The 27640-nt window shown below is 34.3% G+C and overlaps 1 protein-coding gene across 3 annotated transcripts in view; it reads left to right on the top strand.

Moving 5' to 3' along the window:
* Nucleotides 1-285: 285 nt before the first annotated feature.
* LOC128239458 (uncharacterized) overlaps nt 286-27640 on the top strand; it is a 38114-nt gene continuing 10759 nt past the window's right edge. Inside the window, exons 1-7 of one of the 3 annotated variants that reach the window (XM_052956097.1) lie at nt 286-732; nt 3251-3302; nt 7299-7424; nt 21601-21957; nt 22739-23107; nt 23394-23585; nt 24127-24208. In XM_052956097.1, coding sequence (XP_052812057.1) covers nt 7349-7424; nt 21601-21957; nt 22739-23107; nt 23394-23585; nt 24127-24208 — 1076 coding nt within the window. In that variant the 5' untranslated portion in view covers nt 286-732; nt 3251-3302; nt 7299-7348. Of the gene's footprint in view, nt 733-3250; nt 3303-4509; nt 4528-7298; nt 7425-21600; nt 21958-22738; nt 23108-23393; nt 23586-24126; nt 24209-27640 lie in introns of those variants that run through there. The other 2 variants (XM_052956096.1, XM_052956098.1) reach the window with 2 other exon arrangements.

Genomic DNA, 27640 nt, shown 5'->3' with positions numbered 1-27640 from the left:
TGAACTTCTGACAATGCGCAGAACGGCAGGGCAAAAAGCGACAATGCACCAATTTGAAGGGCAAAAATGCGACACTGCGCTAAATGAAGGTTTTTCGCACGCTACTTTTCGGCTTTTGCCGCGCTTCTTCCCGCATTTTCGCCCCGTCAGTTAAACACGAAATGGCAGAAATCAGCCAACATATAAATGACTGTACTTTTAGCTTATCAGCTGTAGTTATTTGTAAATGAAAGTTGGCTATTAGTTCTACTGGTGCGGGTGTTATTGCTGCTATAACATCTTCGGCAACACCATCAGTAACAGCACCAGCGTAGCCACCAGAAACAGCATTAACAACAAAACATACATACTATAACATTATGCTGCTACAGGAGAAATGCAGCAACAGAAAAGCTAGATACTCAAGTACTGCCGGAACGTAGAGCCAGGCAGTTATTTGTGAATGAATACTGAAATGTATCAGGCTAGGGCGGTCTTGTAGCACTAGAATCGTTGAACAATTTCCTTCCGGATCTGATTAGACTTCATCGATCTGAACTATATAACTTATTTATGGCATGTATTTACAATGGGTCGTTTGGAATAGTTTGTTTCGTGATAGTTGGGAATGGATGCAAAAGTTTGAGAGTTTCCGGGAAATATATTTTTTGAGTCAATAAATTTGTGCTTGTGATGGATGGCCTAAATAACTTGAATATTACAGTGACAGTTTCATGGAAGATTAGTGCGGAGGTATGTATATTTTTTAGCATTTTTTTTCAAAATCTGGAGTCGGTGACTAGTGTGAATATCCATGCTGTGTCTACTTATTACGTAATGTATTACAACATATTTAGAAGGCAATAATTAAAACATTCAAACAATTAGAAGATAATTGTTTTCATTTGTTATATATATTTTCCATATTTGTTTTCTCTTTTGGTACATTTTTTACATATAAATAAAACGAATATAGGACAAAACATCCCATGGACAAAGCATCCCATGCCATTTTTGACTAGGTTGAAAAAGGATCCAGCTTCATGCTTGTTTTGTCCAGACTGTCAAAAATAAACTTGAGGGATTTTTTGTCCACCTTGTTAAAATGATGTGTGATCTTTGTCCACCTTGTCAAATGGCATGGTATGTTTTGTCCATGGGATGACATGTCCAGCTTCAGAAAAGAACTACAGCTTAAACAGAAACATATGAATAATGCATAAGATGCTCGAAGGCATACATCAGTTACAAAAGTTAGACACATCAATTTTCTTTCTATCCCTAAGTGATTTAACATTTGTGAAACGGCGCACTTCGAATAAAAGTGCAATGTCCCATTTTAAACATGTTGTTTTGTACGATGATTTCCATGATGTTATGATGTCACATAAATACAATAAAGCCGCATTTTCATTCTAAACCCTTATATATTACACTGAAGTAACCATTAAATATTGTTCAAGCATATTAGCCATGCAAGCTTTAAGTAACGGAAATATTTCAAAGAACATTTAAGAGCCTCTTGTTATGCGAGGCTAATGCGTATTTGCGTATTTTATTTCAATGGTACGTGTTATTACTTGAAGTTTATAGGAAATACACGACTGAAAGTACATTTTAATGATTACAAGTCAACATGACAACGTAGTTTATGAAACACAGCTACGGGTCATATGCAGGGACGCCAGGATATTTTGGCTTTTAATGGAAACCGCATTCCCATTCAAAAGAGGTTTGATAATGATATATCTAACGCATAGCATCATCGCTCTGGTATACAAACATTGGAAACAGTGCGAATCTTTTTTATGACTTTAAAGCTACGTTTTCCGAAAACTGTCACCTAGGGATTATCACCACACGGTCGGTGTCCATGGAAATGACAGCTGATCGGGTATTGGTCAATCGGTATTGATTTTATCATCGATAACCGGATTAGTCGAGGAGGTATGGCCATTGTCTAGCAATGGTTATGGACGATGTTAATGAATCTGGCATATTTACATGAACTATTCCACGATTTTTCTCTAGCGATAAAACGTTAAACAACAGCTTTTTAAAAGTGCTTACTACAATAATCGAATTTTAAAAAATGTATTTCAAAAACAGTGTAAATTGGATATATATTTTAAAGAATTTACAGAACGTAATTTTCTTGACCTTGAATGAATCCACGTGTTGCGGAATTTATACCAGGAGGCTGACTTGTTTGCTCGCAGGAATGCACGAGCTTCACGTGTATCACTCGAGCATAGCTGTCACTTTTACGCATGTCAACCGCTGCGGGTGGTTTACAGCAATTTAGGCCGGTATAAAAGTAATATGGTTCCTTGTAGAAAGTGGTTTGTTACCCAGATCTAATAAAAGCATACCTACGTGCCGAATTGACAAAGCCCACGCCAAAGGCGGATGTTAAATTAGCTGATGATATCCGTGTCAATGTAAATAAGATATTAGTAAGTTATGTAATGTGATATTTTGCAAACTGACTGCCAAACTGAATATATGTTGATATGACATAATGACTCATCCGTATTTGTATTATCGACCACTCACTTTCACAGACTGCTGTTTGAACGCCGTATTTGCAAATAAGACAAATTGGCAAACAAATGCGCATGCGTTAAAGATGCACTCTTACTCCAAAATCAGACTTATCCCAAATGATACAATTGTTTTAATATATCAAAAAGGATGAATAAATGTCGAAATCAATGGTTCTTATGAAGGATACCGAGATTATTTAAAAGAAAGGTGCAGAAACCGAGTTATTTCTACCTAATGGAACGATAGTAGATCACAGTAAATCATTAAAAAATGCAGTTTCAGCTATCAAATACACGGTTACAATCTTGTTATCAGTAATAAATATTTTCCACAGATGTATCATTTAGTAAGTGGTTAAAGGTTTATCAGTCAAAATTGATGTTAATAATATTTGTGTATGTATTGATTTTGAATACGTGTTAAAGCTGCAATATCACAGATTGAACGTTTTGACTTTTTTGTCTTGGAACGAGCCATTTTTTGCGAAAATCCGTGGAAACCAGTTATATAAGACTGCTGACAAAAAATTAGACCGCAGATTTTTATATTTAAGTTAAAAAAAAGATATTTTAGGCATTTTTTCTTAAACCGTTAGTAACCGCAGATATTTAACCAAAAATTTGCTCTTTCCAAGACAAAAAATGGTATATCTGTGAGAGTGCAGCTTTAAGCCACGATGAGCATTGGAGATAAATAGTTTAAATATCTTCTTGTGACGTTGTAGGTTTGTTACGATCAAAGAACATAGCAGTAAAAGTCATAGACATAAACAAATGGTAACTATGCGGGGTTTTTATTAATTAAATTGCAAAGAAAAAATGCAATTTAATGATTGCAAATGGCCCCTCAAAATGTTATTGGAAGGGGGGGGGGGTGCATAGTTTAATGTTCATGTGATCAATTATTCATGTCGTCTTCTGTTATGTTGACTAACGAGTTATTAACACGCAATAATTATGTCGGATTGGTTCACATATTTACCTGATAAGTCGACATAATGATTGTGACATGTCGTGTTATTATACTCGCAAGTAAAAATAAAAATATAAGAGTCGACATGACTACATGATCATTTCATCTGTATATACGATAGACTGCTCCAGCTAGCCCTAAATAGTAGGATGGGGCACCCTGCTGCCCTTTTCCAGCACCCTGCTGCCATTTCACTTCACCCTGCTGTGCCGTACACTTTTGTTTCACAGAGTCAACTTTCAGAAATAAGTATAAAACAATAAATATAATTAATTTTGACACTAAAGTAAAGATAACAGCTAAGGTATTCATAACAGACTATTAGTACTGAAAGTAGTTACAACACATACACAATACGAATTGAGCATTGGCCCTTGCGCAAGTGCCCCAAAAAGGCTCATTCAAGGCGCATCAAGTGTGCCCTTTCTAGCACCCTGCCCTTTTCAAATTCTGGCGGGAGCGCTGCCGAGTTTCTCTTTTATAGGACATAGATCAATCCTGATCGGACTTGCGCGTGGTTATATAAGCTACTTAGTGTCAGCTTTCGCAACAGTCGAGCTAAAATATGTTAGACAGTACAAAATTAAGACACTTAATCCTAGATTCTGTTTTTGGGGCAGAAAAAAAGCAAAATAGGTGCCGAAGAGAAACAAATATTTGTGTAAGTCAACCCTTGACCGAGTTGTTGTTACCTGGATTCATGGAATGTGAATTTTTTGCTCACAGGAGTACCTGTTTAAAGCTCAGGCATGTTAGATATATTCTTTATTTATATTGTACCGAAATGGTACAAATTATGCACCAGTCAATTGTAACCACGGTCACCCAGGTCCGGGGAATAACGGGTACTTTCACTTTCGGGTCAGCGAAGCCCGGGTAAAATCACCGCCCTGCGGAGACGAACTGCTGGTAAAATTCCCGCCAAATGCCCCCGCACCCCAGGGACCCTAGGTATGGCAGATTCCCCGCTATTTTGGGCGCGAAGACAAAACCACCGCACTCACCCGACACTTCGGGGCCACCTATAAGGTAAAAACACGGCCCATTACCCAGGCTAACCCTGGTTCCCCCCAGGGGAGGGGCGCTTACAATTGATTGTTGCATAAATACATGCCACGTATACACTTATATTGTATGTCATTGGTAATTGAACGTCCGTTTTCATTTCAATGTAAGAACAACAATTCAATCTGCTATAACTTTATATGTAAACAAGTTGAAGTATTAGACCAAAATACTAACAGCCATAACGTTATATATAATAAATATCTGGTTATATTTGACATATACTGCACGTTTTCAGCCAGCAGTATCTTTCCATATGAAACATAAATGATAGGAGGATCACCAGGCAACACAATGTAATATTATGACCATTGGCATGATTTTGAAGACGAGTTAATCTTATATGTACTTCAGATACCTTAAAGCTCCATTCTCGCAGATTCTCTCAGTAAACCGCCGTACATTTTATTTTTCTTAAAGCGTAAGTAACTCTTTTAGCCATAAAACATCAATTTTCGAACGTAAATAAGGAAACTGCGATATGCTCGTTTGTCAGAAGTCTTATATCACTGGTTTCCAAAACAAATGCTCATTTCAAGACAAAAAATGTCAAAACAATCAATCTGTGAGAGAATGCAACTTTAAATAGGCCTACGATTATGCTTTGAATCGTTAAATACAATCTAGAATTTCTCTTTTCTATGATGTATCGCGGCGGCCAAACACTGATAGAGTGTCCATTTAAAGTTGTTCAGAGAAAACTATTAAAGATGACTCAATAGTTCCAAGAGCATCTTAAGTTTACAAAGGGCACGCATTATCGAATAATCCTTACAATGACTCAGGAATTATGATTAATGAAAACCATTATTATAACTTTCAAAGGACAAATATGTGTCGTGTCAGATCAAGGTTAAACCAAGCCCTGACAGGAACCTCTCTTACTGACATGTAACCTTATAGCCCATTTGGGATTCATATCACAGCATCGTGTCTACAGTTGAGACAGTGCATGGTACTTTCCCGACGGATGTATGTTAATATGTTAACATTTATTAGTCCCGATGGACATTCCCGAAGGCGCCGAAGTTATGCTGAGCTACCGGAAGAGCACCGGCGGGGTAGCTATTTGCGTAGCTTGGGCTGAATCAACATGCAAGTCGGCGCATACATCCGGCGTGGCTGTTGTTCTCCGCTTAGCATGATGAATGTAGTAGCGGAAGCTATTGGTCTTAACGGACATTCCCGAAGATATCGGAATTATGCGGGGTTTGAGATTCTAACCGATGCTGGAAGTATCATGTCGTATATAATAACACCTAGCTTGGACTTGGTTTCAAAGAATTTATTTACGAAAGCTGTTGGTCCCGATATAAATCAATGTTTATACTTTTTTGAGTCGTATCATATCATATTAATATGGCCCCACATCCTTAGACATTCGCGTAAAGCTACGCCCGTGGGTGCCGAACTAATGTCCGATGGCACGTGTCCAGCTCATTAATCGAGTGGTGTCGATTACCTGCAAAGATACCGGGTGATGCCAATGTTTACATGTCGAAATACACGATCATTGATATGGATGAACCTCACAATGATGGCCTTGTTTAAACATACATGTACTGACATGCGTGGCTTGCGACAGACATGTATATATCATGTACAGTACTCGCACATGTATTTAAATGTAGAATTAAAACTATGCGTGGTTTGATGTTATTATTATCATTATTATTATTATTGTTTTTATCATCATCATCATCATCATCATCATCATCATCATCATCATCATCATCATCATCAGCAGCAGCAGCAGCAGCAGCAGCAGCAGCAGCAGCAGCAGCAGTAGCAACAGCAGCAGCAGCAGCAGCATCATCAGCATCATCATCATCAATTATTATTATTATTATTATTATTATTATTATTATTATTATTATTTTATTATTTTTATTAATATTATCCTCCTCCTTCTCCTCCTCCTCTTCCTCCTCCTCCTCCTCATCATCAACATCATCATCATCATCATCATCATCATCATCATCATTATTATTATTATTATTATTATTATTATTATTCCTGATGGGAAATAAACAAGGATCTGGCATTGGATGATTCTGATGGACAATGATGGTGATTGGGGTGCGATAACATCCCCTGTTAAATAGTCTAGTTTTTGTTTTCTCTATCTAGGCTTCATGTTACACGACTCATTTAATAGTTTTATGACAATGGACATAATTATGTTGTTTATAATACTGTGTATTTAGGTTGTTCAGCTTCATATATATATATGAGAGAAAGAAAATGTATTAATTAGAAATATCATCAACATCACCTGGGAGTCAGATTGTATTATTGGCCCCAGACTGACATCACAATAGGTCCGTGTCATCTTCATTTAACCGAACTTAATAACCTAAAAGAACTTAATGGATATGATTGAGAAGTAAAAGAAACCAAAGTTAAATGGTAACATCATAGTTGTGGTGAATAACCCGATTATCTTTTTAAGTAAAGACATTTTGCGGTCAAATTTCGAAATTGGATTTGTCATGAAATGTTCGCTGTCGGTGTTGATTACCTTTAAAAGTACGTAAAATTAGGTAAACAGGCGTATGTTTACCTTCAATTAGGCCGTTGAAGCATTTTGAATTTTATTGCATCGATCTAAACATTTCCGTAATCATAGCACTATTTCCCTTGCGGAGATGTAATAAAACATGTTCCGGTTAATTGAATATTCATTAACTACCAGGTGCGCGCAGCCTCGTCATCAATTCTGCTTCTAATTTTAGATCGGAAAATCGTAACAGCGTGTAACTCGGAGCAGACGAACACTGACAGAATGAAAGTTGAAATCATGGTGAACACCTGGATTTACTCGATATGTGCCTGGATATTATTTTCTTTCCTTATTTCAGGTAAGTGTTGTGTGTGTTTTCATCAGAGCGTTATTATGAAGATTTTCTTTGAATAGCTGTTTTTGTGCAGCTTTACATGCTTTGATGTTGCAATGCGCCGATTACTCGTGCAAAGCGCCAAAAATGTCCATGTGAACAATGAGAAAACAAAATGGTTTTAAAAACATTATGGAATTAATTTATAGTAATTTAAAAGAATTTTTCGACTATATCTGCCAGTATCACACCCACCACCACCGCAGTATTCTGGGGCTCAGGACTCAAGATATTGGTATGCAGTGTAATGCAAAACCTAGAAATTTGGAATTATTCGATATATACATACAACCACGGACCTATGGTTTATAGGTCCATGTTACAACATTGTAAAATATTAATTTGTATTCATGTAGATAAAAAAGGAACATTCGTTATGAAATGGAGTGGGGGGCGTGGGGGGGGGGAGTGCGGTGCACCCCCTTATACTTAAATTGGACCATATAACTGTTTCTCAGCCACCATTGGTGATACTACGATTTCTGATGGACCTGGTGGCTGGAAGTACTTAATAATAATCTTATATCAATTTTATCAGTGTATGTAATTGTATGCATTTTAAATGAATGTAAATCCTGGTTTTTGCACCATGTCTATGATTCAATCACTATTCATGATTGAACACATGTATACATAGGCAGGAAATCACACTGTGTTCCACTAGATCAACTGAATGACCCCACACAGGGCATACATAATCACTTATTCACACCCTGCCGGCCTAAAGGCTTATCAGCTCCTGAGTGGTTGTAGGAGTCCTAATTGACATGAATCTGCTAGAAACAGGTGGTCATATCTTTGTGAAGAAAGGTTTATACCTAGTCCTGACTTTGTCATTATTATTATGTTTCTTATGTCTGAGCAGTAAATTGGTCTGCCATTTTTTTATCAAAACAAAAATGTTTTGTACAATCATCACAGGCTGGCCTTATTACCGCCATGTTTTAATTACAAATGTAAATTATAACATGGCGCCCTGGGGAATTTTAAGTTATCTTGAAATTGCAAAAGTTGTACAACTTAATTATAATGATAAATTAAATTGCTTAATTATACAAGTTTAAATTATATACTTCAGCTTGGCAACAAAAAAAATAAATTTAAAAGAAAAGTTTAGTAAAATTACAACAAAATGTTCATATATTAAAACTACCTATATTATAGATGTTATTCTGTAATTATATGAAACATCGCCTTTAAGACTTAATAAACACATGTCGCAGCTTTGTTAAGGACTATAATTAATGATCATACGACAAAGTACTGTACTATTATAAACCAAACAAGTTTTTTTGTAATATATTTTTATCAGCCTTCAGGTTATTATACTTTAATATGGACGAAGACATGTCCACCTTAAATGATGAGTATTTGTCCAAAGAAAGCTGGCGGCCTTAAGGAAAAGTAAAACATTTTTTTTTGTTCTTTTGACTGTATTTAATTATGTCTATCTTGGGCCAGTACGTGTCATAACGAGGTCTTTGTTTGTTTATTGTATAAACATTGTATAGACTTGATTCATTATTAAGTGAGACAATTAAAAGACTTAAAGTTTGATAAGTTTGATAAAGTTCGTTAAAAACATCATTTTAGTATTAACTAAAAATGGAACTAATTTTAAGCTAAACTTAAAAAAGATTACTTTGACTACAGGTTTATGACATGTTTTGTATATATGAATATAGTTTAAATAACTTAAATGTCACAATGGTCTTCTTATATATACATATATACATATACAATTAATTTTTAATTTTTAAAGTCTTTTTCAAACAAGACAAACAGTAAAATACAACTGTAAAATGTTATGTATGCATCTGCATGGTGGTCTTATATCATGGCAGTAGAAAATTTATTAACTGAGTGAGTAAAATCCTCTATTGAATGATTATTAAAGGTACCGTAATAAATAATTAATTCAAATTTCCCGGCCCACAAATTCACAACTTTGGTTTCATCAGATATGAATCAGAATCCATAATTTAATAGTTTTCATTAAAAAACGTGTTCAAGCAGAAATATTCTTTGTCTTCAAAAAATCAATACCTGATGCTGGCGATTAAAACAGATTATTATAATGCACGTCCCATCTGTTGAAATACTAGACGTGGCTGTCAACATAGTGAAAGCTTGGCCATTCGGCCCCTATGAATTTATCGTATTTTATACTTTAAAGCTGTTCCTTTTTTAATGCTAAAAAGGATCATTTTAATGCTATTCATTTACAATATATTATATTTTACTGTTTAGAGTGCTTATTTCAAACATCCTGTTAGGTTAATAATGTTCACAATTAAAAAAAAAAATCATGATTCAAGTATAAACAATTTTAACAGGTGAAGAGTCAGCTTTTTTTTTGCCATAATTATTAACAACCATTTTTATATATTTCTTGAATATGAAAAAGGGAAAAACTTGAGACCGCTATAATATAAGATCCAATGATGCAATTGACTAATCGTTTTTACCTGGTGAGTTTTTTTTTGTTCAGACAATAAGTGCATGAATGTTAAGTCTTCATCCTCACATTTTTATATTTTCCATGCATGAAACACTTTAAACAACATCTGTTTTCTAGTGAATCAATACTGGAGAACTAAAGAGTCTCAAGATCTTTTTTGTTTGTTGAATTATACCTGAATGGTGTTTTTACAAGCAATTAATTGAAGGAACTTGGAAATAAACAACTTTCAAACATTATTTAGGCCTATTGAATAGTCTAATCATGATGAGTGAGTCTGAAAGAGTAAGTTAATACTTATCCAGAGCTACAGGTAACTTTTTTCTTGAAGTGTATTGTACGCCCATATGTTTTTTTGTAAAGTGTAATGTACCTTGGTTTCATTCAATAAGCGTAATGGGGATTTTTTTAAAGTCTTAAAAATGGCACAATTGAAGTGCAAACATGTATTTTATACATTCAAGAATTTTTTAATCCTATTATAAAGCTGAATTTAATCGTTTAAAAACGCCGGACAGAGCTTCCTTCCCATTGCATCATTAAACACAACTCTTGCCAAGGGAAATCACTGCGAAGGAGTTGAAATGATTCTTAAACCGGTTTAACAGTAATTTTATTTCTGCTATTATTTATGATGCAATTTGTTTATAATTAAATGGCATTCATTTTTTATTTGCTATACGGTAAATTGTGACATATCGTTTGATCAATATTTATTACATATAACTCTTGCTGTTAGATGTCTGATTGATTTATATTTGTCATAAAGAGATATTCATACACCATAAAAATATATAATTTATACCCCAATAAGATGGCATTATAGATACAGTTTAACAAGCCAAAATCAATATAATATCACACCTTCCTATATACACAGATTGCTATCAAGCTAGAAAAATAATTGCCTTTATCAGATGAACTTAGTTCATCCTTAAAATGTGTTTCTTTCATGTTCTGCAAGAATTCGCCCTACAGTACTGGAGTTGTCTTACATGACACAGATTTTTTTTTAACTGGGCATCTTCAGGCATTGATGGTGAAATTGTTTAAATCATGCAGAATTCTCAATTACGAAACAACTATATCTCCATGTAATTCCCTTAATCCAAATTTAAAGCACTTTAATTGTGATGAATCTTGTTCCCAAAATAACTAAAGGTTCAAACAGGGAAGTTTTCTTAATAATCATCATGCATGCATGCCTGCTGAGGACTATACTCTTCATCCATGCAATAGTTTTATGCAAAACTTCTTAAAGCAACTGTTTACAGTAGTGTTACATGCGCACATGAGCCTCAGAAAACTGAGTTGGGCGGGTACAATATATTAATATATATACTATTGACCTTGTTCATTAGTCTATACTGAGTATAATATATATCTGTGAGTCAGTTGGACTGTTGGTCTTCTCCACGCAATATCTCAGGAAGGGGTTGAAATATTAAAAAAAATTGGTACACATGTTTGTCGCAAGCAAATACAGTTTTGACTTTCAGGTATCAAACTATAAATTTTTAAGGATTGCCAAAAATACGGTGTTATATAGGACAATTCAATGGATTTAAAAGCATTTGCTCAATGGGTTTATAACTACATCAACTGAACATGTTAGTGCTTATTAATACTATAAAGCACTATCATGTTCAGTTAATTGACCAATGATTATCAGAGTTATTGCCCCTTTTTGCCCCTTTTTAAATTATTTGGTAAAAACAAATGGTGATGAAAGGTCAACAGATTTAAATAATTTTAGGTACATGAGTTTAATTGGTACATTCGTTAATCACCATGAAATACATACATTAGTAGTGGTGTGGAAATTAGTTTGCTCTTCTTGTTTCCATACGGCTAGTGGGGGCATATGTCACTCCTGTGATGGCTCTAAGTTATGTATAAACTATGACTTATAATTTTAAATGTATACACAACATTAATGAGAAAAAGAAATACTCTAAATTGTTGGCCTGTGATCTGAAGTTTATAATAATCATAACCTTTTGAGATAATGTTTCTCTTTTTACGACCTGTTTTAACCTTTGATGTGATTTGATTTGATTTCTTTATCCGAAAATGATCTTTATTGCAGTTTTTATTTTATTATGTCCAAATAAAATAAATGCATAAAATAGTAATTATATGAAAAAGGTGAAGCCTTTTATCATTTATGAAAGATTTTGATATTTGCAGAGTACTGGACTTACAAATTTAATAGTTCAGCCAGAAAATCAGATTTTTAGCTTCTCAATTATTACCTTGACTATTTTTAGAGCATGATATAAAGATAATAACCTACATTTCCAACACTATCATGCATTCTCCCACGTACACTTAATCGTTTAAAGACTGAATTGCATTTTTATTACTTTATTTTAGACAACTGACATATCATAATAATTTTTGGCCTCACGAAAACACTATTAAAATATAAGTCTGTTAGAGCAAATTATGTAAAATCCTTATGACTTAAGAAAGGCTTTCTTGCTTAATAAATGCTCACTCTGCCCTTCTTTCATTAAAATTTTAATTTTATGTTGTAACAAAAACTTAAAATTTAAGAGCATTTTCTGACTTTCTTTTATCTCGTCAAGGCCAAATTAAGGCAGATTAATTGGTTGGTTTCAGGGTGGGGGGATTATAAGGGGGTTTCGATGGATATTGAAATTGGAATGAGTCATTTCAGAGAAGCTTGCTTACAAAAGTGTTTTATATGTTTGTAGGTATATAATCTGAGGGAAAAGTTCATTCCCATAGATCACCCCAGTCAATAAAAAATTGATATTATTGTAATTTAAGACATTATATCAGATAGAGACATTACAGCTAGGTTAAAGCAGCTGATGCACATCTTCCAGTTATTACAGGCAATGGTAACATGATTGTAATTTTGACTCATAATATTATCAATGTTTAAATAATTACATTTTCAAACAAATTGTACAAAATCCATAATTTTTTGAAGATGCTCATAATTCAACATCCTTAATCGACGAAATTTGATACTGAGTAAATATTGCGAGCGTAAATTTAATGGGATGTCCTTATGAGGATGGAGAACTGAATGTGGTGACACCAAATCATGAACATTATGTCCATTTGCGAGAGGAAAGTTGTTCCCTGGTGAAATTCGATAGCCCCTTTTTCTTGCTTCAGTGCTTAATTTGGTTGTGGTGGTGGCTGCGGTTAATAATTGATTGTAACTGGAACCTGACATCTCTAATTTGTGTTTGACATGTGTGAAAATTTGCTTTATTTCTCTTCTTTAATAAGGTCACTTTAAACTTGGGTGTATCACTTTACTATTGTTGAATATTTATAAAAATGAGAATTTAAATTATATTTATGGATTATTTATCTCCGTAAATTTAGTAAAAATCTTAAAACATTCTTTTATATAGATGTATTCACTATCTGAGGGCATTCACTGTCTCTTTATGCACCAGTCATTTGTACCCCCCCCCCAGGTCAGGGAATAGCGTGGACTAAAATCACAGCCCATTTCTCTGGCTTTGCCCGGTATACCACCCCCGGACCTTGGGGGGTAGGGGCGTGGTTACAATTGACTGGTGCATAATAGTGAAACCACATAACATTTTTATTATCCAGAAATTGTAGCAGGAGAAAATCATCATTAGTCTTTAGAAGTCCTGAAATGTTAGTCTGTCAGATGGTGCAATAATTGAATGAATATAATCAATAATCCTTGATGAGCTCCCTAATTATCGGCGATAATTGATGATATGATTATTTATTTTTTGATTATTTTTTACCTAAAATAGGATTTAAGCAGAAGATTAAACATCATATATTTTAATCATTTAAATTGATGTAATGAATTTACCAAATCACAATATAATTTTATTAATTCATTTTTTATTTAAACATAATTTTTATTTTCATTACAACATTTAATATTCATTTTTTATTGACTTTCGATTATTTAGGATTTAATGAACAGTTGTGGATGTCCAGTAAGATTATATTTACATATCGATAATGAAATTTGTCCAATATCGACTTACACTTAAATAATCAATCATAATATATATTTTATGTAACACAGGAAAAGACGAAAAAATAATTAAAAAAACTTCTTTATTATGTCAAGAAAAATAAGTCCTTAAATAAATACTGACATGATGGAGTGCTTGGACAGACAAAAGTGCCAATAATAAGCCAGACAGATTATAATGATTTGGATGTGCTGGAGCCAAAATCAATGGTGTATGAAATTAATAATTCTTTTGGGAAAACTGATATAGTCCCAGAGAGATTTGTTAACTCCCCCCTTGTAATATGGTTTCTTTTGTAATTTTGTCTTAGCTGTCTGGCCTGAGTAAGGTTTAAACTAGAGTGGCCAATGATCTTCAATGATCTTCATGTAGCTATAGGATCTGCCTCTCACCCAAGGGGCTGTAGGTGATGGGTTTGATCAGCCATACTGTTAGAGCACATCTTGGTTATCATCCCCCCCCCAGTTTTGCCTGGTTTGACACATACATGTGATAACGTCCCGGACGTCCGGGATTGTCCCGGAAATCGTATCTCTGTCACGGAGTCACGGAGGGTGCATGTTTGTCCCGGAAAGTCATAAAAAAAAAAAAACGAAAAAAAAAAAAAAAATCTCGGAATCGGAATCGATTATCTTAATTTTACCAATGTAAGTCAGCTATTTTGCCTGTCCGGGACACTGGTCGTAAAACACAGGACATGTTGACACTAATCCGTTAATTGGTACGTGTGTCGTCGAGGTCATCGTCAATCACCCGATAATTGATCTATCGGCCTATTGTTGTGCTTAACGAGTGGGGGAGGGTTCTTGTATACAAATTCATTGTTTTCATATGGATTTGTTTGGTCTTATGAATGATAGCTTTTAATTGATGAATTGATATTTTTCACACATTTTACCAACAAACATGAAGGTAAGTTCAAAGAAAGTGACAAAATGAGTAAAAAAAACAAAATTAAAACACGGAAAACATCCCATATTCCTTTCAAATTTCAAAGTCGATACGTCGTTATACTTTTAACAACTTATGCGTCCATAAGGAATTTTAGTGTTTTGACCTTTTTTCCGAACTATCGTGTGTACTTTTACGCCGAAATAAAACTGACGATATGGGGTTTACAGGTGATTATATAGAGTGCTTTAATCACGTGACCATGGTAAGTCACGTGATTGCTTTATACAGCCGATTGTTGACACGTCTCTATCAAAATTATATGCATCTCCAAACGGAAAAAAGCTCATCGACTGGAAAATCTTCTTTATCGTCTGAAAAATATTGTGTGTCATAAATTGTAAACGTTTTAAATGTGATGAAAAAATAAATATTTTGTAACGCATGTTCTCAAAAGCGCGGGAAAACAGGTGCCCGTATAGTTGTTTATTTCCTGTTTTGATGAAACCGAAAGTAGACTGCATATCCTCCTGGTTAGCACTTCATTTAAAGCCTGGGAAAATATCTGGTGGTTTTATTTTTTCAAGAAAATGCAGAAAAAAAAAAAACCATGTCAAGTCAAAAATACGTCTTGGCAGTCAAAATAGGTACATTTTCCCGACGTTAAAAACGACTAAAATAGCCCCAGATATGCTATAGAATGCACCACAGACGTTCCCCATTTAAAAAAAATTCCGGGGGGGCATGCCCCCGGACCCCCCTAGTGTGCGTTGACATTACGATGGGTGTCCCGGAATCGACCCAAGAAATTATCACATGTATGTTTGACACTTGTTATGGTCCAAGCTTCTATATAATAAGACACTCCGAAGCATATATCATGATGCTCCCTGCCTGGGCTGGTATTCATAAAAAATATTAAGTCAATAATTATGTCTTAAACTTGACTCGATTTTCAAAATCAAATTTAAAAGATTACAGTTCAAGTGTTGTATGCGTAAAAGTATGTTTATCTCGTATTACATTATTACATGAAAATATAGTATTTAAGAATGCTGGCTGGAGCTTAGTTATAATAATAGCAGTATTCGAAAAGATTTGAAAACTTGTATATCAAATAGATATATCATATAATGAGTTTACAAATTAATTGTGTTAGATCAATAATAACTTATATCTTCTACAATAATGAGTTTTTGTAACAGTTAAAAGCAATCTTTTACCTCTATACCTCAAAGTTTAAACTACATAACACCAAACCAACTTTCTTTTGTTATGTTATAAAAATGAAAATGTTATTTTAAGACTGTTACTTAAATTTAAAGCTTAACATAGAGCATGTACTCTTACTTTAATAATGAGTCTGTTTTTTCCAAAAATAAATAAACATTAAAAGGAAATAAAAGAATTATGGAAGCCACGACTATATATATACATATATGTATACCCAGCTGGAAACATCTCGTGACTCGTGAGGCCATGCTTCGAAGAACATTACGCTTTAAAGTAAGTCACAGTGAGTGGCTAAAAATGGAATATAATTTGGAGGTGTTGGGGTTGTTTAATATAAAGTTAGTTTATATTGTATTGCACACATGTGAACTAATATTATATCTGAAAATAGAACTTTATTTTTGATAATAAATGTGTCGTGACTATGATCAAAGTTATTGTTTATCAAATGTTCCATTCACAAATTAATCAAGATACAACTTTATATATATATATATGCAGTTAAAAAACCCATACTTATAAGTATACATATAAAGTAGACAAAATTCGAGTCACTGTGGCGTTTGGGAGGAAATAATTTACATAATAAGTTTGGTAAAAAACAAAAAGCAAACATTAATATTCCACTTGCTCACACATTTGTGACATTGATACTGAAGCCATTTGAGAACAAAATAATTTACAGAGCCTATTAGATGTGAAGCATAATGCCGGAGTTTTTGCCAGTGCGCTTTAGCTGTGGAAATTGGTAAAAAACCCATGGCAGATATGATATTTTACCTTCGAGAGAATTAATGGATTGTCATTGAAGAAAAACGATGATATAACAAGTAGAGAATCATTAAGAACAACTTAACTAATATCAATCTTGACAACATGAACACGGTTAAGTACTGGGGATCCAAATTCTTTTTGTTTGGAATCTGAATTCTTCATTGTCATCAATGCCATTTAATGCAACAGGATTTACATTTCAAAAGGCAGATGGCACAATTAATTGATGAGAAATATTCACATCTGTTTCATCCTTTAAGAGTTTAATCAATGGCTTTGTAAAATTTCATAATGGATCAAACATGTATAAAACACAAAAGATTTGCTGTTTTTAAAGTATTGTGATTCAGTTTTTGAAGTACTATGATTCAGTAGTGGTAATGGAATCGTATTTAGGTCAAGAAAAATATTGTTTGTTTCTGATTCCACTTCCAAAACACAGGGTTGCATGGTAGGTTATTTTTTTTAAGTAAAGATAATATCAATTTGCAATATATTAATATTATTTTCATACATTAAATAGCACTGTTTTGTTTGGTCAACATAACATAGCGAGAGCTATCACCCAATACATAATGTAAATGGGCATTGACGCTGTTTCGTGTGGGTCAACATTTAAACTTATAAACAGTGCCCAATAACTATTTCGCAATGACCTCGCAGCTTTACGCAGTGCAAAAATTACTGGAAAGATATACCTACATGGAGTATAAACTATAATCGGTCAAATAAATTTTGTCAGGTGGCAATGAATAAAATAAGGGTCAGTGTAAAAGAATAGGATTTGTCAGGAAACCAGAAACTTTGTTTATAGACGCGCAGTGGTTTATATATAGATAGAATCAAATGGCAGATGAATAAATGCTGCAATTAATATGCACCAAAGAATTCCATTTATATAATTATTTTAAGATAATTATAGGTCTTAATTAATAATTATTACAGGAATTTTGTCAAGTAACAAGATCACCAACATTATTTTTGTTTGGCCTAAATGTGATCCTAGGGTTACTAAGTTTCGAAGAAAAACATGTATTTGGGGGAGAAAAGAGTTTGAAACTGACATACATTACCTTTACTTTCCTTTTCATTATAAAAACAAATTGGATGGCAAAAAAATATATCTAAACTTTTGAACCCTGTATGTAGCTAATAATAGATATTATTATTGTATTAAACAAGATGGCTTATGTTTTTTGTGGTGATTAGTAAAGCCACAGGTTCATCAGTAACATTAAATGTTTGGCACAACCAGTACTTTTCAGGGCTTAATGACACTTTTTTCTGGTGACCAGCAGACTTTTATCAACTAAACAAAAATGAGATTGCAATTTATAGATAAATCTTTATTGTAGTATCTTTTATACATATATATCTTTCTTTTACTAAGGCAATAAAATTATAGCGATGGCGAAGTGTTTTTGGCAGGGTGGCCGATTCTCTGATCAAATTACCAATTATTCCATTGGGTCAGGGAAATTCAATTTTGTGATGATAATGAGTAAAAAATCAAACTTTTGCCCCCCCCCCAAACACTGATTTTGTATCCCGCATTGGCCTAAATAGGTGATATTGCATGAGTCTGTAGTTTTGCAGCTTTGGTTATATTGACACTAATAACTTTTTTCCAACTCAGGTTCTACCAGTAGCTTATTATAAATAACAATAGAGAGGTCTGCTGCCATTCTTCATCAAGTAAACAATCACAGGGGGTAACAGTTTGTGTTTTGTCATATTCAAGAGCACCCATACCTCAGGGCAAAGATTCGAGATAAGTGGTATCTGGTCATGTTCTGATAAGCCTTTTTCTGGCTTTTTCAGAGAACATCATGAATTCTGATTGTATCTTTTTGACCTGAGAGTTATGGTTATTTTCCTTAATATTTCTTAGCTCAAGTTGTGGGCATTGACCCTATAAATGTGTTTGTTACTTATAGTCATAGATACAGTCCATATGGTGCATGTTTTGTAAGATATTTAAATGAAACTTGGTACACAGTCATGTTGCTAGGGACAATACACATATTTACAGCAATGCCTGTTACTTTGATTGTAATAATTGTTGAGTTATGTCCCTTTTTTGACAGATAAAAACAATAGAGTTTGTGTTGGCGTACGCTTGGTGACACTTGTTGTTTTTTTACATCAAAAGTAAATTTGTACGATTTTAGGTGGTGCGCGCACAGCCTGATTCTGCTAGTGGCAATAGAACTTCTGATCCACCTAATTTTAGATGTCATATCCTCGCCTGGCCCACTTACTTTTCGTGAATGTTTGTTCGAGTTATTATATTTCATTTGTATGAAAAGATATGTCCCAGATCCTGCCAAGATTTAACTTTATCTAAGACACCTTATTACATTATGCAAGTGCCTTGTTTTCCGACAAGTAAACAATGATTTAGGTGAGAGTTTGACATCTAGGATATACTGCTGTGCCGATAATTGTTATAAACGTCCTCCTGAAAGGTGTATGGCGATTGCATGTAAAAGCTACTGGCATGCAGCTGCGAAATTTCAAGATAGGCGTGAGTTTTTTGTTGCAATTTATGTAAATGGTTGCTTTTCAATCAGAACACTGCTTAGCCTGCCGGAGATTGTCGAGTTGTAATAATCAGAATGATTTCGTGAGAATTTCAATTCTATGTGTAATTGAGGGCAACATATATGAAGTGCTTTTGTTTACAATCTTAATTAAAGGCAATTGGGTGCATTTGCGTTTGTTAAAAGGGAGATAATCAATACGTAAAATTGTACTGATTCAAGAAAATTTTAACTGAAAAATAAACAACATCACATGGGTTTATCCCGATTAAATTGCCGATTAAATTTGCTGACTGGTTTCATTTCAAGGTATTCAGGGCAAATCACAACAGAATTTGTTAATTTGACAGGCCTGATGACCCCCCCCCCCCCCCACCCACCCCCCTCAAAAAAATCTGCTAATGCATTCATGCCCTCTGAGAGACCTTACAGTAGAAAATAAAAGTACAATAGGAGTTAAAAGCTAGATGTAAGAAACAGATTTGTAGTCTGAAATTCAATACTCTTCATTTCTTTAATTCAAGAAAGTTATAAAGGTAATAAAAAATGCTCTGTTTTCTGGAAAATGGACCATAAAACAGCAAGAGCCATGGTTTATGAGAAGTTCTCATTTTTTTCTGCACATACACACACATTTTGCAAAAAGAATATTGATTTACAAGCTTTTAATATTTCAGATCCTCCCATAGTTTTTCAGATTTGTGTCTGGAATTTAGAGCTCAAAGTTTATCACATGAACATAAATGAATTGGTCGACATTTTAGATACAGTATAGGGAGGACATTTTATAAAACTTTAACTTATGCACCTAGCTATCAATGTTTGGCCTGTTGGGGTCAGAGGATGGGGATTGGGGCCAGCAGGCACTCCTAGAGAATTTAAAAGATAAATAGCACTTTTGTTGTCTCATGTCTGGGGTCAAAGTTCACCCTCATTAAAATGGCTTTGGAAAAAATCTGGCCAAGCCTTATTATTTCCTGGGTGGTGGACTTACCTGAGGCTTAATTGTCAAAGTCCCACCTATGGGAATCGACCAATGACTAATTAAGTCTCCTTTTATGCTGCCCCACCCCCTCTAATTATTCAATTGACCAAAATGTCAGAATTTTATAAAATAAAATAAAGCAAAAATAAGATATGGCAATATATGTAACAGCAATTAGTTATTCAAACCTGATTCGATCCAGACTAATGCTTACATTCTCAGATGCTATCATGTGCTGTATATTTCTTTCCATTTGTGTACAATCAATGTTGATGAATACCACAGGTACTTGTCCTGACCATTATACAGCATTAATGATGGTGGTAATTGTGGTAATCTTGATTATCTTGCTGGTGCTGGTGGCTAATTGACCTTGGACACACTCATGATCAGGTCAATTTTCTGAGATGGTAGACATTCAGACATTTGCAGATAATTTTCACATCAAATAAATGATTTTGTGTTGCTCCTGAATTAGGTTTTGTTTACATGAAAATTACAAGCCTGTAAATATTGGTTCTTGCAGTTTTTTTTTGAGAAGATTTGCACATTTTTATGCAGTTAATTTATTTACTCATAGACTTATTTTGGTCCAGGTAGCTAGGTTATGCATACCGGTACTCATGATAAGGTGATTACCTATCTTTGTGCAATTTGTGAGCTGGAAACTCTTCAGGATAATGGGCCAAGCAATAATTAGGCAAAATTAATGTACTCCATCATATTGTGAACAATTATTTTTAACTGTTGATGCGCATTTACTCTATAAGTGTTGCGGCATATAATTCTATTATCTGTATAACCTTCACGGAGTATATACAATAGGGTTATTAGTACTGGGTTTTGATCCAGGAGGTTGTATTTGACTCGAGTGGATTTTTGCAGAATCGGATTTTACGAGGCGCAAGCCTAGTAAAATCATAATCTGCAAAAATCCACGAGAGTCGAACATGACATCCAAGATCAAAATGCAATACTGATAACCCTTTTATTATATACATTACTGGTTAGATCACTTAAAAGCCACATGTTTTCATAATAAATGTCATTTTAACGAAGCACTATTTTGTTTAATGACGTCATTTTAACATCGCGCAACGATACATGTTATGACATGATGTCACAAGAAATGAATACCGCCGTAATCCACTGGAGTGGAATATGGACAATCGTATTTTGTGATATGTATTGAGTGTGGATTTATGATGGGTTTATGATAAAATTTATTTTTTAATTTCAGTCACGAGCGCTTCGACACTCGAAAACATCTACACGAGTGGCTGTAGTGGGGAACGAATTCGCCTCAACTGTCCGAAGGGCCATAAGATTGCGATCAAACGACTCTACTTTGGCGTTAAAAGTAACCCAAGATGCACTGGTCAAGGGCGTAAATATTCCGACGACTGTTGTCATCCGACATACAATGACTGCCTGGTCAGCGAGGATGACTCCAAGTACCCGTATTTGAATATGATGTGTTCGGGGTTACCAGGGTGCGATGTTGAGGCAAATAATGCGTCGTCAGGGGATAAATGTCGGGCCAAGGGTTACAGTTCAATGACTGATTATATGACTGTCATTCATGACTGTATACCAGGTAAATATATTTAAGAGTAATAGTTTTTAAAAATGGCAATTTATGACTATATATATACAATAATTTGAGGATGAAACCTCCAACCTCCCCCTTTTTAGTGTATATATATTCAGGAGCTTTTATGGAGTACTTGATCGGGACTTCAGGGGGTGGAACACACTATGCAGAAAGTGAAAATTTAACATTATTCTATATGAAACTCTCAAAATAATTTTATTGACTTTTAATGCAAGATAAGTTTAATAATTGAAAGAGTATTTGGGGCGCGAGGAAAGAGTACTCAAAGGGGATTTTAATTATGAGCGCCTCACATATATTAAGAAAGATGTATGTATTTGTTAGGCCTTGCGGTCAAGGATAACCTGTGAACGCGCAAGACAAGAGTCCTTTGTTTTTTGCTGAAGGAGCAACTCTCAGAAGAGGTAGTGGTGGGATACAAGGAAGTCCGGGTGCGATACCCTAGCTCTAGATTTTTGAAGAGACCCCTTGGTTCTTTAATGTGCTCGGTGTAAAGTACCGACACACGGGGTACAACTATCCTGGGTTAAACCTGTACTGAGTACACCACTTTTCCAAGTACTACCCTTTAAATGCCTAGCGCTAGGCCAGGGAGCTACTTGAAGCAACTTTTAGTCTTTCGGTATGACGTGGCCAGGGATGGAACCCAATACCTCCCACTCAGTAGGCGGATGCCTTAACCACTAGGCCATGGAGACAGTTTTGAGAAGATAATTGTTAATATATCAATGTTGATGTACATTGATAATTACATTTTTTTCAGATGTTGACATATTACCGGTGTGTTCCAACATGCAGAAAAAGAGCAAACAGATTTACATCTCTAACGAGAACTATCCATACCCGATAAGAGCTGGGGAACGCCAATGTCAGTGCCTTATTAAGACGGGAAACCAAGTGGGGATTTACATACATGCGTTGGATATTATTTTCTATCGTTCTGAAGTTGGTAACAAGTGTTATCAAGATATCGAACTTCGAGACGATGACGGGAATCGAAAAGTGATCACGTGTGGTCATACTGGATTAAATGCGTTCAGGAATGTTTATAATAACGATGTTCGAGCTGTGACTTTGACGTTAAATACACGAGCGCCAAAAGCGAAAGGTTTTGTCTGGGTTCAGGCAAAAGGTACATTTATCATATTCATCTTAAAAAACATATTTATCAAACTTAAAACAATGTTTAACTTCATTTGAAAAGCCGACATTAATAATTTAATCAGAATAGCTGTATTAATAAGTTATTAAAAGCTAAATAAAATGATCCTTTTGCAATAGCTTGTCCAAGTAAATTGTGGAATCTAAGTATTTTATTGAAATATTGATGACAGATATTTTGAAGAACAATTTATATTTTCTTTTCGCAATTATAAAGTGAAGATCTATAGAATATAACAACATCTTTATTATTGTAGCCAAAGAAGACCGAGACTTTGTCGAAGTTTTCTGCGGTGATGCCAGAAAGCGCTACCTTGGTTACCCGGTGAATGATGCAGCAAGCCGAACCCTTAATAAGAATGATCCAACTCCGCCCCTTGAACCAGGGGACTCTGGACCCCAGAGTAACGCAACCAAGGATGGGGCAACCAGTACCATATCTGACATGGGTAAAATTCTGGGGTGGTGTTTAAAAATATCTCTTAGTTTTATTATGAAAACTTGTGTATGAAATATGTGAATTTTATGCACTTTCCAGATGGCAGAAATCAGAAATTGTGTTATATTATTATAGGCCATGAGAAAGGTATAATACATCCTGCTGGGGATTGAGCCTGTGATCTCTTGGATGACAGGCTGATACCGTACTTAAATTTATTGGACAATGTGCATTTAAAGTTTTTTTTCAATGATTTCATTTTCCAGATTATTAAACACACTTATTTCGACTGAATGTGCATCCCTGGAACTCTCAAAATTAAACTGTTGTAGAGTATTAATCATATTATTGTGACTGTTTGCAGTCACCAAAGATTCCCAGTTTGTCAGGACCTTCAGAATATTAGTCCTGTAGTTAGACATTCACACTTAAATATAAAACCTGCAGGCCGGGAATCAAACCTGATCTACATTGAAAAGAGTGTGTTCATTACATTTACAAAGATAATCCTGGTGATGATTATATAAACAATGACACTTATTATTTTTCAGTTGCATTGATTGTGGGTGTGTCAGTGGCAGTGGCCTTCGTCATCATTATCGGGCTCATCGGCATCATCATTTTGTGTGTCAGGTATGAATGTGTTAGGTTGTTTAAAACAAAGTATTTGGATAATGACTTTTAGCACATATATTTTTCGTAAAAAAAAGTGTTGATGGACAATGGGCTGGAATTGTCAAGGAATGACGTCACCATTACGTCATATGTACTTCCGTTGTGTGGAAAATTCTCAATAAAAAAAAAATGTTCTTATGATTGATAGACATGTTTTCACATGCTCAATACACTGTAAATCAAAACTATCATTATTCCTGAAACTTTTATACCTTAAATATCTATTCTTGCTTGATTTATCATTTAGAGTAGAGATTAAAGCATAAACCGCTGCCCTATAGTTGAAAAGTCATTTTGGAAGAACTGTCATGGCGGACGGTGCAATTTTTAGAGTTTGTTTTTCAAGTGGAGTGATTTTTCTTAGGAATAACTTGACCCCCCCTGTTTTATTGGCTTAAAATGTAATTTAAAGCTTGTACTTTAAGAATATATGTGGTTATCATAGCCTGCATTCGCTCGAAATGCCTTTAAATGTTGTCTAAAAATTATAATTTTACATTGAATTATATAGGGAAAAACAATGGTGGTGTGTAACCTCAAAGCATTGGTGTTGTTGTTGTTGTCGTCATCGTTGTCAGTGTTGTTGTTGTTGTCCTAAGACTTTACCTTGGTCATCATAAACTCAAAAACTGTTCAAGATATTGAAATGAAACTTGGTACACGTATTGCCATAGACGGTATGTAAATGTGTATTTAGTTCTGGTGTCCATAACTTTAATGTTGATATTTATTTTTTTGAATTTATACAACACATTAAAGTGATGGCGTAACCCCCATGGTAAAGTCAACCAGAATCAATTGAGTGTGACGATGCAATGCAATCACATGACCATGATGACGTCGATTGATTCTATTTATAGCTTCGGATTCGCATTGTTCATTTAGTTGAATCCAATTGCAGTAAGGCTGTAAATACCTTTTGATAAGTAAAAACAATTTATTTATTCCAAATTTGTTATTAGTTATTATTAATTATTCGAAATAGAAAAAATAACAGTAAAATAAACACTAGGTCACATGGGTATTTTCTGAAAATCTTGATGTCACGTGATTAAATTTGAACACAACTATGACCTAGATAACGAATGCTTGTAATAGGATTTATTAAAATGCTAAATCAACTATCTTTAAAGAGATTTTTGGTTTTGAAAATGAGTTTGTGAACTACATTTTACTTCATTAACCTAAGGATACAGCTATTTTGTCTGTACAATGCATACAAGTGAAATAACTGCGTGACATAAAAATGTTACGAATTCTGGTAGGGTTTGGATACGGCGTTCTCTTCAGCGAACACATCCAAAAAGGTAATATAACGTGTTCGCTGAAGTTCTTTAGCTAATGTGTATTATAAGGGAAACTACTCTGGCTTCAATAATTTGAAGAGTTATACCCTTGATCGACTTGAAAAACCTTGTTCGATTTAAAAACAGAATAGCCTTTGGTTTTCGCTCTATGGTGCTCTTGTAAGTTATTTGTTCATTTAAAAAAAAAAAGATTACAAGACCTTTAACCCTCAGGCAATGAATTGAGAAGCTGTGTGTACATAATGAAATGCTTACTGATAATTTTCAGCTTTGTTTAAGGAATAGAAAATGAAATGCCAGGGCAAGTGTGTGTTTTTTTCTGAGAAGTTTTATCAAGTCTTGTCTGCAGTTCAGTATTGTTTGAGCCAAGTTTTTGCAATATAAACAAGAAATGCAAGTGCAAAATCAAGCAATATTGTTGTTTTCTCATTTTCTTCTGAGAAATGTGACTCTAGGCTGTCTTACTTTGATTATTGTTCAGACTGTTTTATTGTTCAATGTACGAAACATAGTGCCAAGTGCAATCATTTACTGTTGCTTTTTCCTGAGAAATATTTTGGTTTCTGTTTGAAGTTGTTCGTAGGTGTGAAATAAAATGCTAGGGCATTTAATGTGGTCTTGTGAGGGTTCTGTCCGCCTCTCACCCAAGAGGTTGTGGGTTCGAGCCCCACCAGGGGTATGTTCTTTTGGCTTCTCTTAAAGGACAGCAGTACAGGTTTCTTTCTACTTAGGAAAGGGACTGGAAAGCGATTCATTCAGATTTAACTGCTAAAAGTGAAAATTACTATAAACTATGAACTAGTGCATAATTTTTTTTTTTTAATTTTAAGTTTTTCGCTTAATATTTAAATGTATAAGCTGTGGTATGTTATCATTGTTTTTTTTAAACCGTATAAACATTATTGACTTATTGCAAGTTCTGTTCTTGTCTGAAATTTATTGAAGACTCTTATAAAAAGTAACTATAGGAATCAAAGTATAAATGTTTAAATGTTTTTAGTATGCATTTTCCAAAATGGCCATGAGTTTTGCAGACACTCGGCCCATTTTTGGGGTAAAAGCGTACTTAAAATAACCTTTTAGTCAGCTTAGTGTTTGAGATTATATTTTGTCTATTGATCAAGCCTCTTTTAAATATTCTGATTCACCTAATTACAATAAAAAGGGGCTTACTGCTGATTTATAAAAATAAATGTAACTTTTGCAGATTTGGAAAATACTGCCATCTCATCAAAAATAAAATAAAAGCAACACTAAGCAATTTTGTGATATTCTGCAGCCTTGCATACTTCTTAATATTGGCAAGCAGAGAATCATAGAGATGTTTTTTTTCTATTGAATATTTTTTATATCTGATATGATGATTGTTTCTGACTGTTAGAGCATTGATAATATATGACATCTAGACATCAGAATTACTTGATTCATTTTGCACAAAAGGAGAAATGACCCCATAATGGACCCATTGAGAATGTTTATTTACATAAAACTTCAGTGGTGTATGCTGTTCTTTTTGCAGACTGTCTAGAATATTTGTTCCCTTGTGTTATTTCCAGAAAATGATTTTTATTTTCAATCCGGTTCTTTATTCAAACTTAATATTATAAAACGTGGCAAATGTTAGAAACTTTTTCTTATTGTGAATGGTAGTGTAATTGGATGACTTTTCTGCATATCTACTTCATAATTTTTTGGAAAACGGTAATGCCCGAAGATTTATTTTTAAAAAAGCGGTAGATTTTGTTGGGACATTGGTAGAGCAGTAAGGAGGCTTCAAAGAGGAAGAATTTACTTACTGCCGGTAGAGTTTTCATGTCTGCCACAATTCATGAACCAGTTAAACTTTTTATAATTCCATGTCACTTGGTGCCATGATCTAGCATTATTCCCACGAGGAATTATATAATGAGTACTTTAACATTTCCTGTTTTGGCTCATATATTACAATTAGTAAACAAATTTTGATAATCATCAGTTTTAATATTCATAATTGGTATTTACAATGTCCGGAGGTATTTATATAAGTGCGAAGTAGCCAAGTTCATCTTGTGCAAATCCCCATCTACATCAGGCGTTTAGCTGC

Source organism: Mya arenaria, chromosome 6 (assembly GCF_026914265.1).
Source record: "Mya arenaria isolate MELC-2E11 chromosome 6, ASM2691426v1".
NCBI lineage: Eukaryota > Metazoa > Mollusca > Bivalvia > Myida > Myidae > Mya > Mya arenaria.
This window is presented reverse-complemented; position numbering and strand designations above follow the sequence as displayed.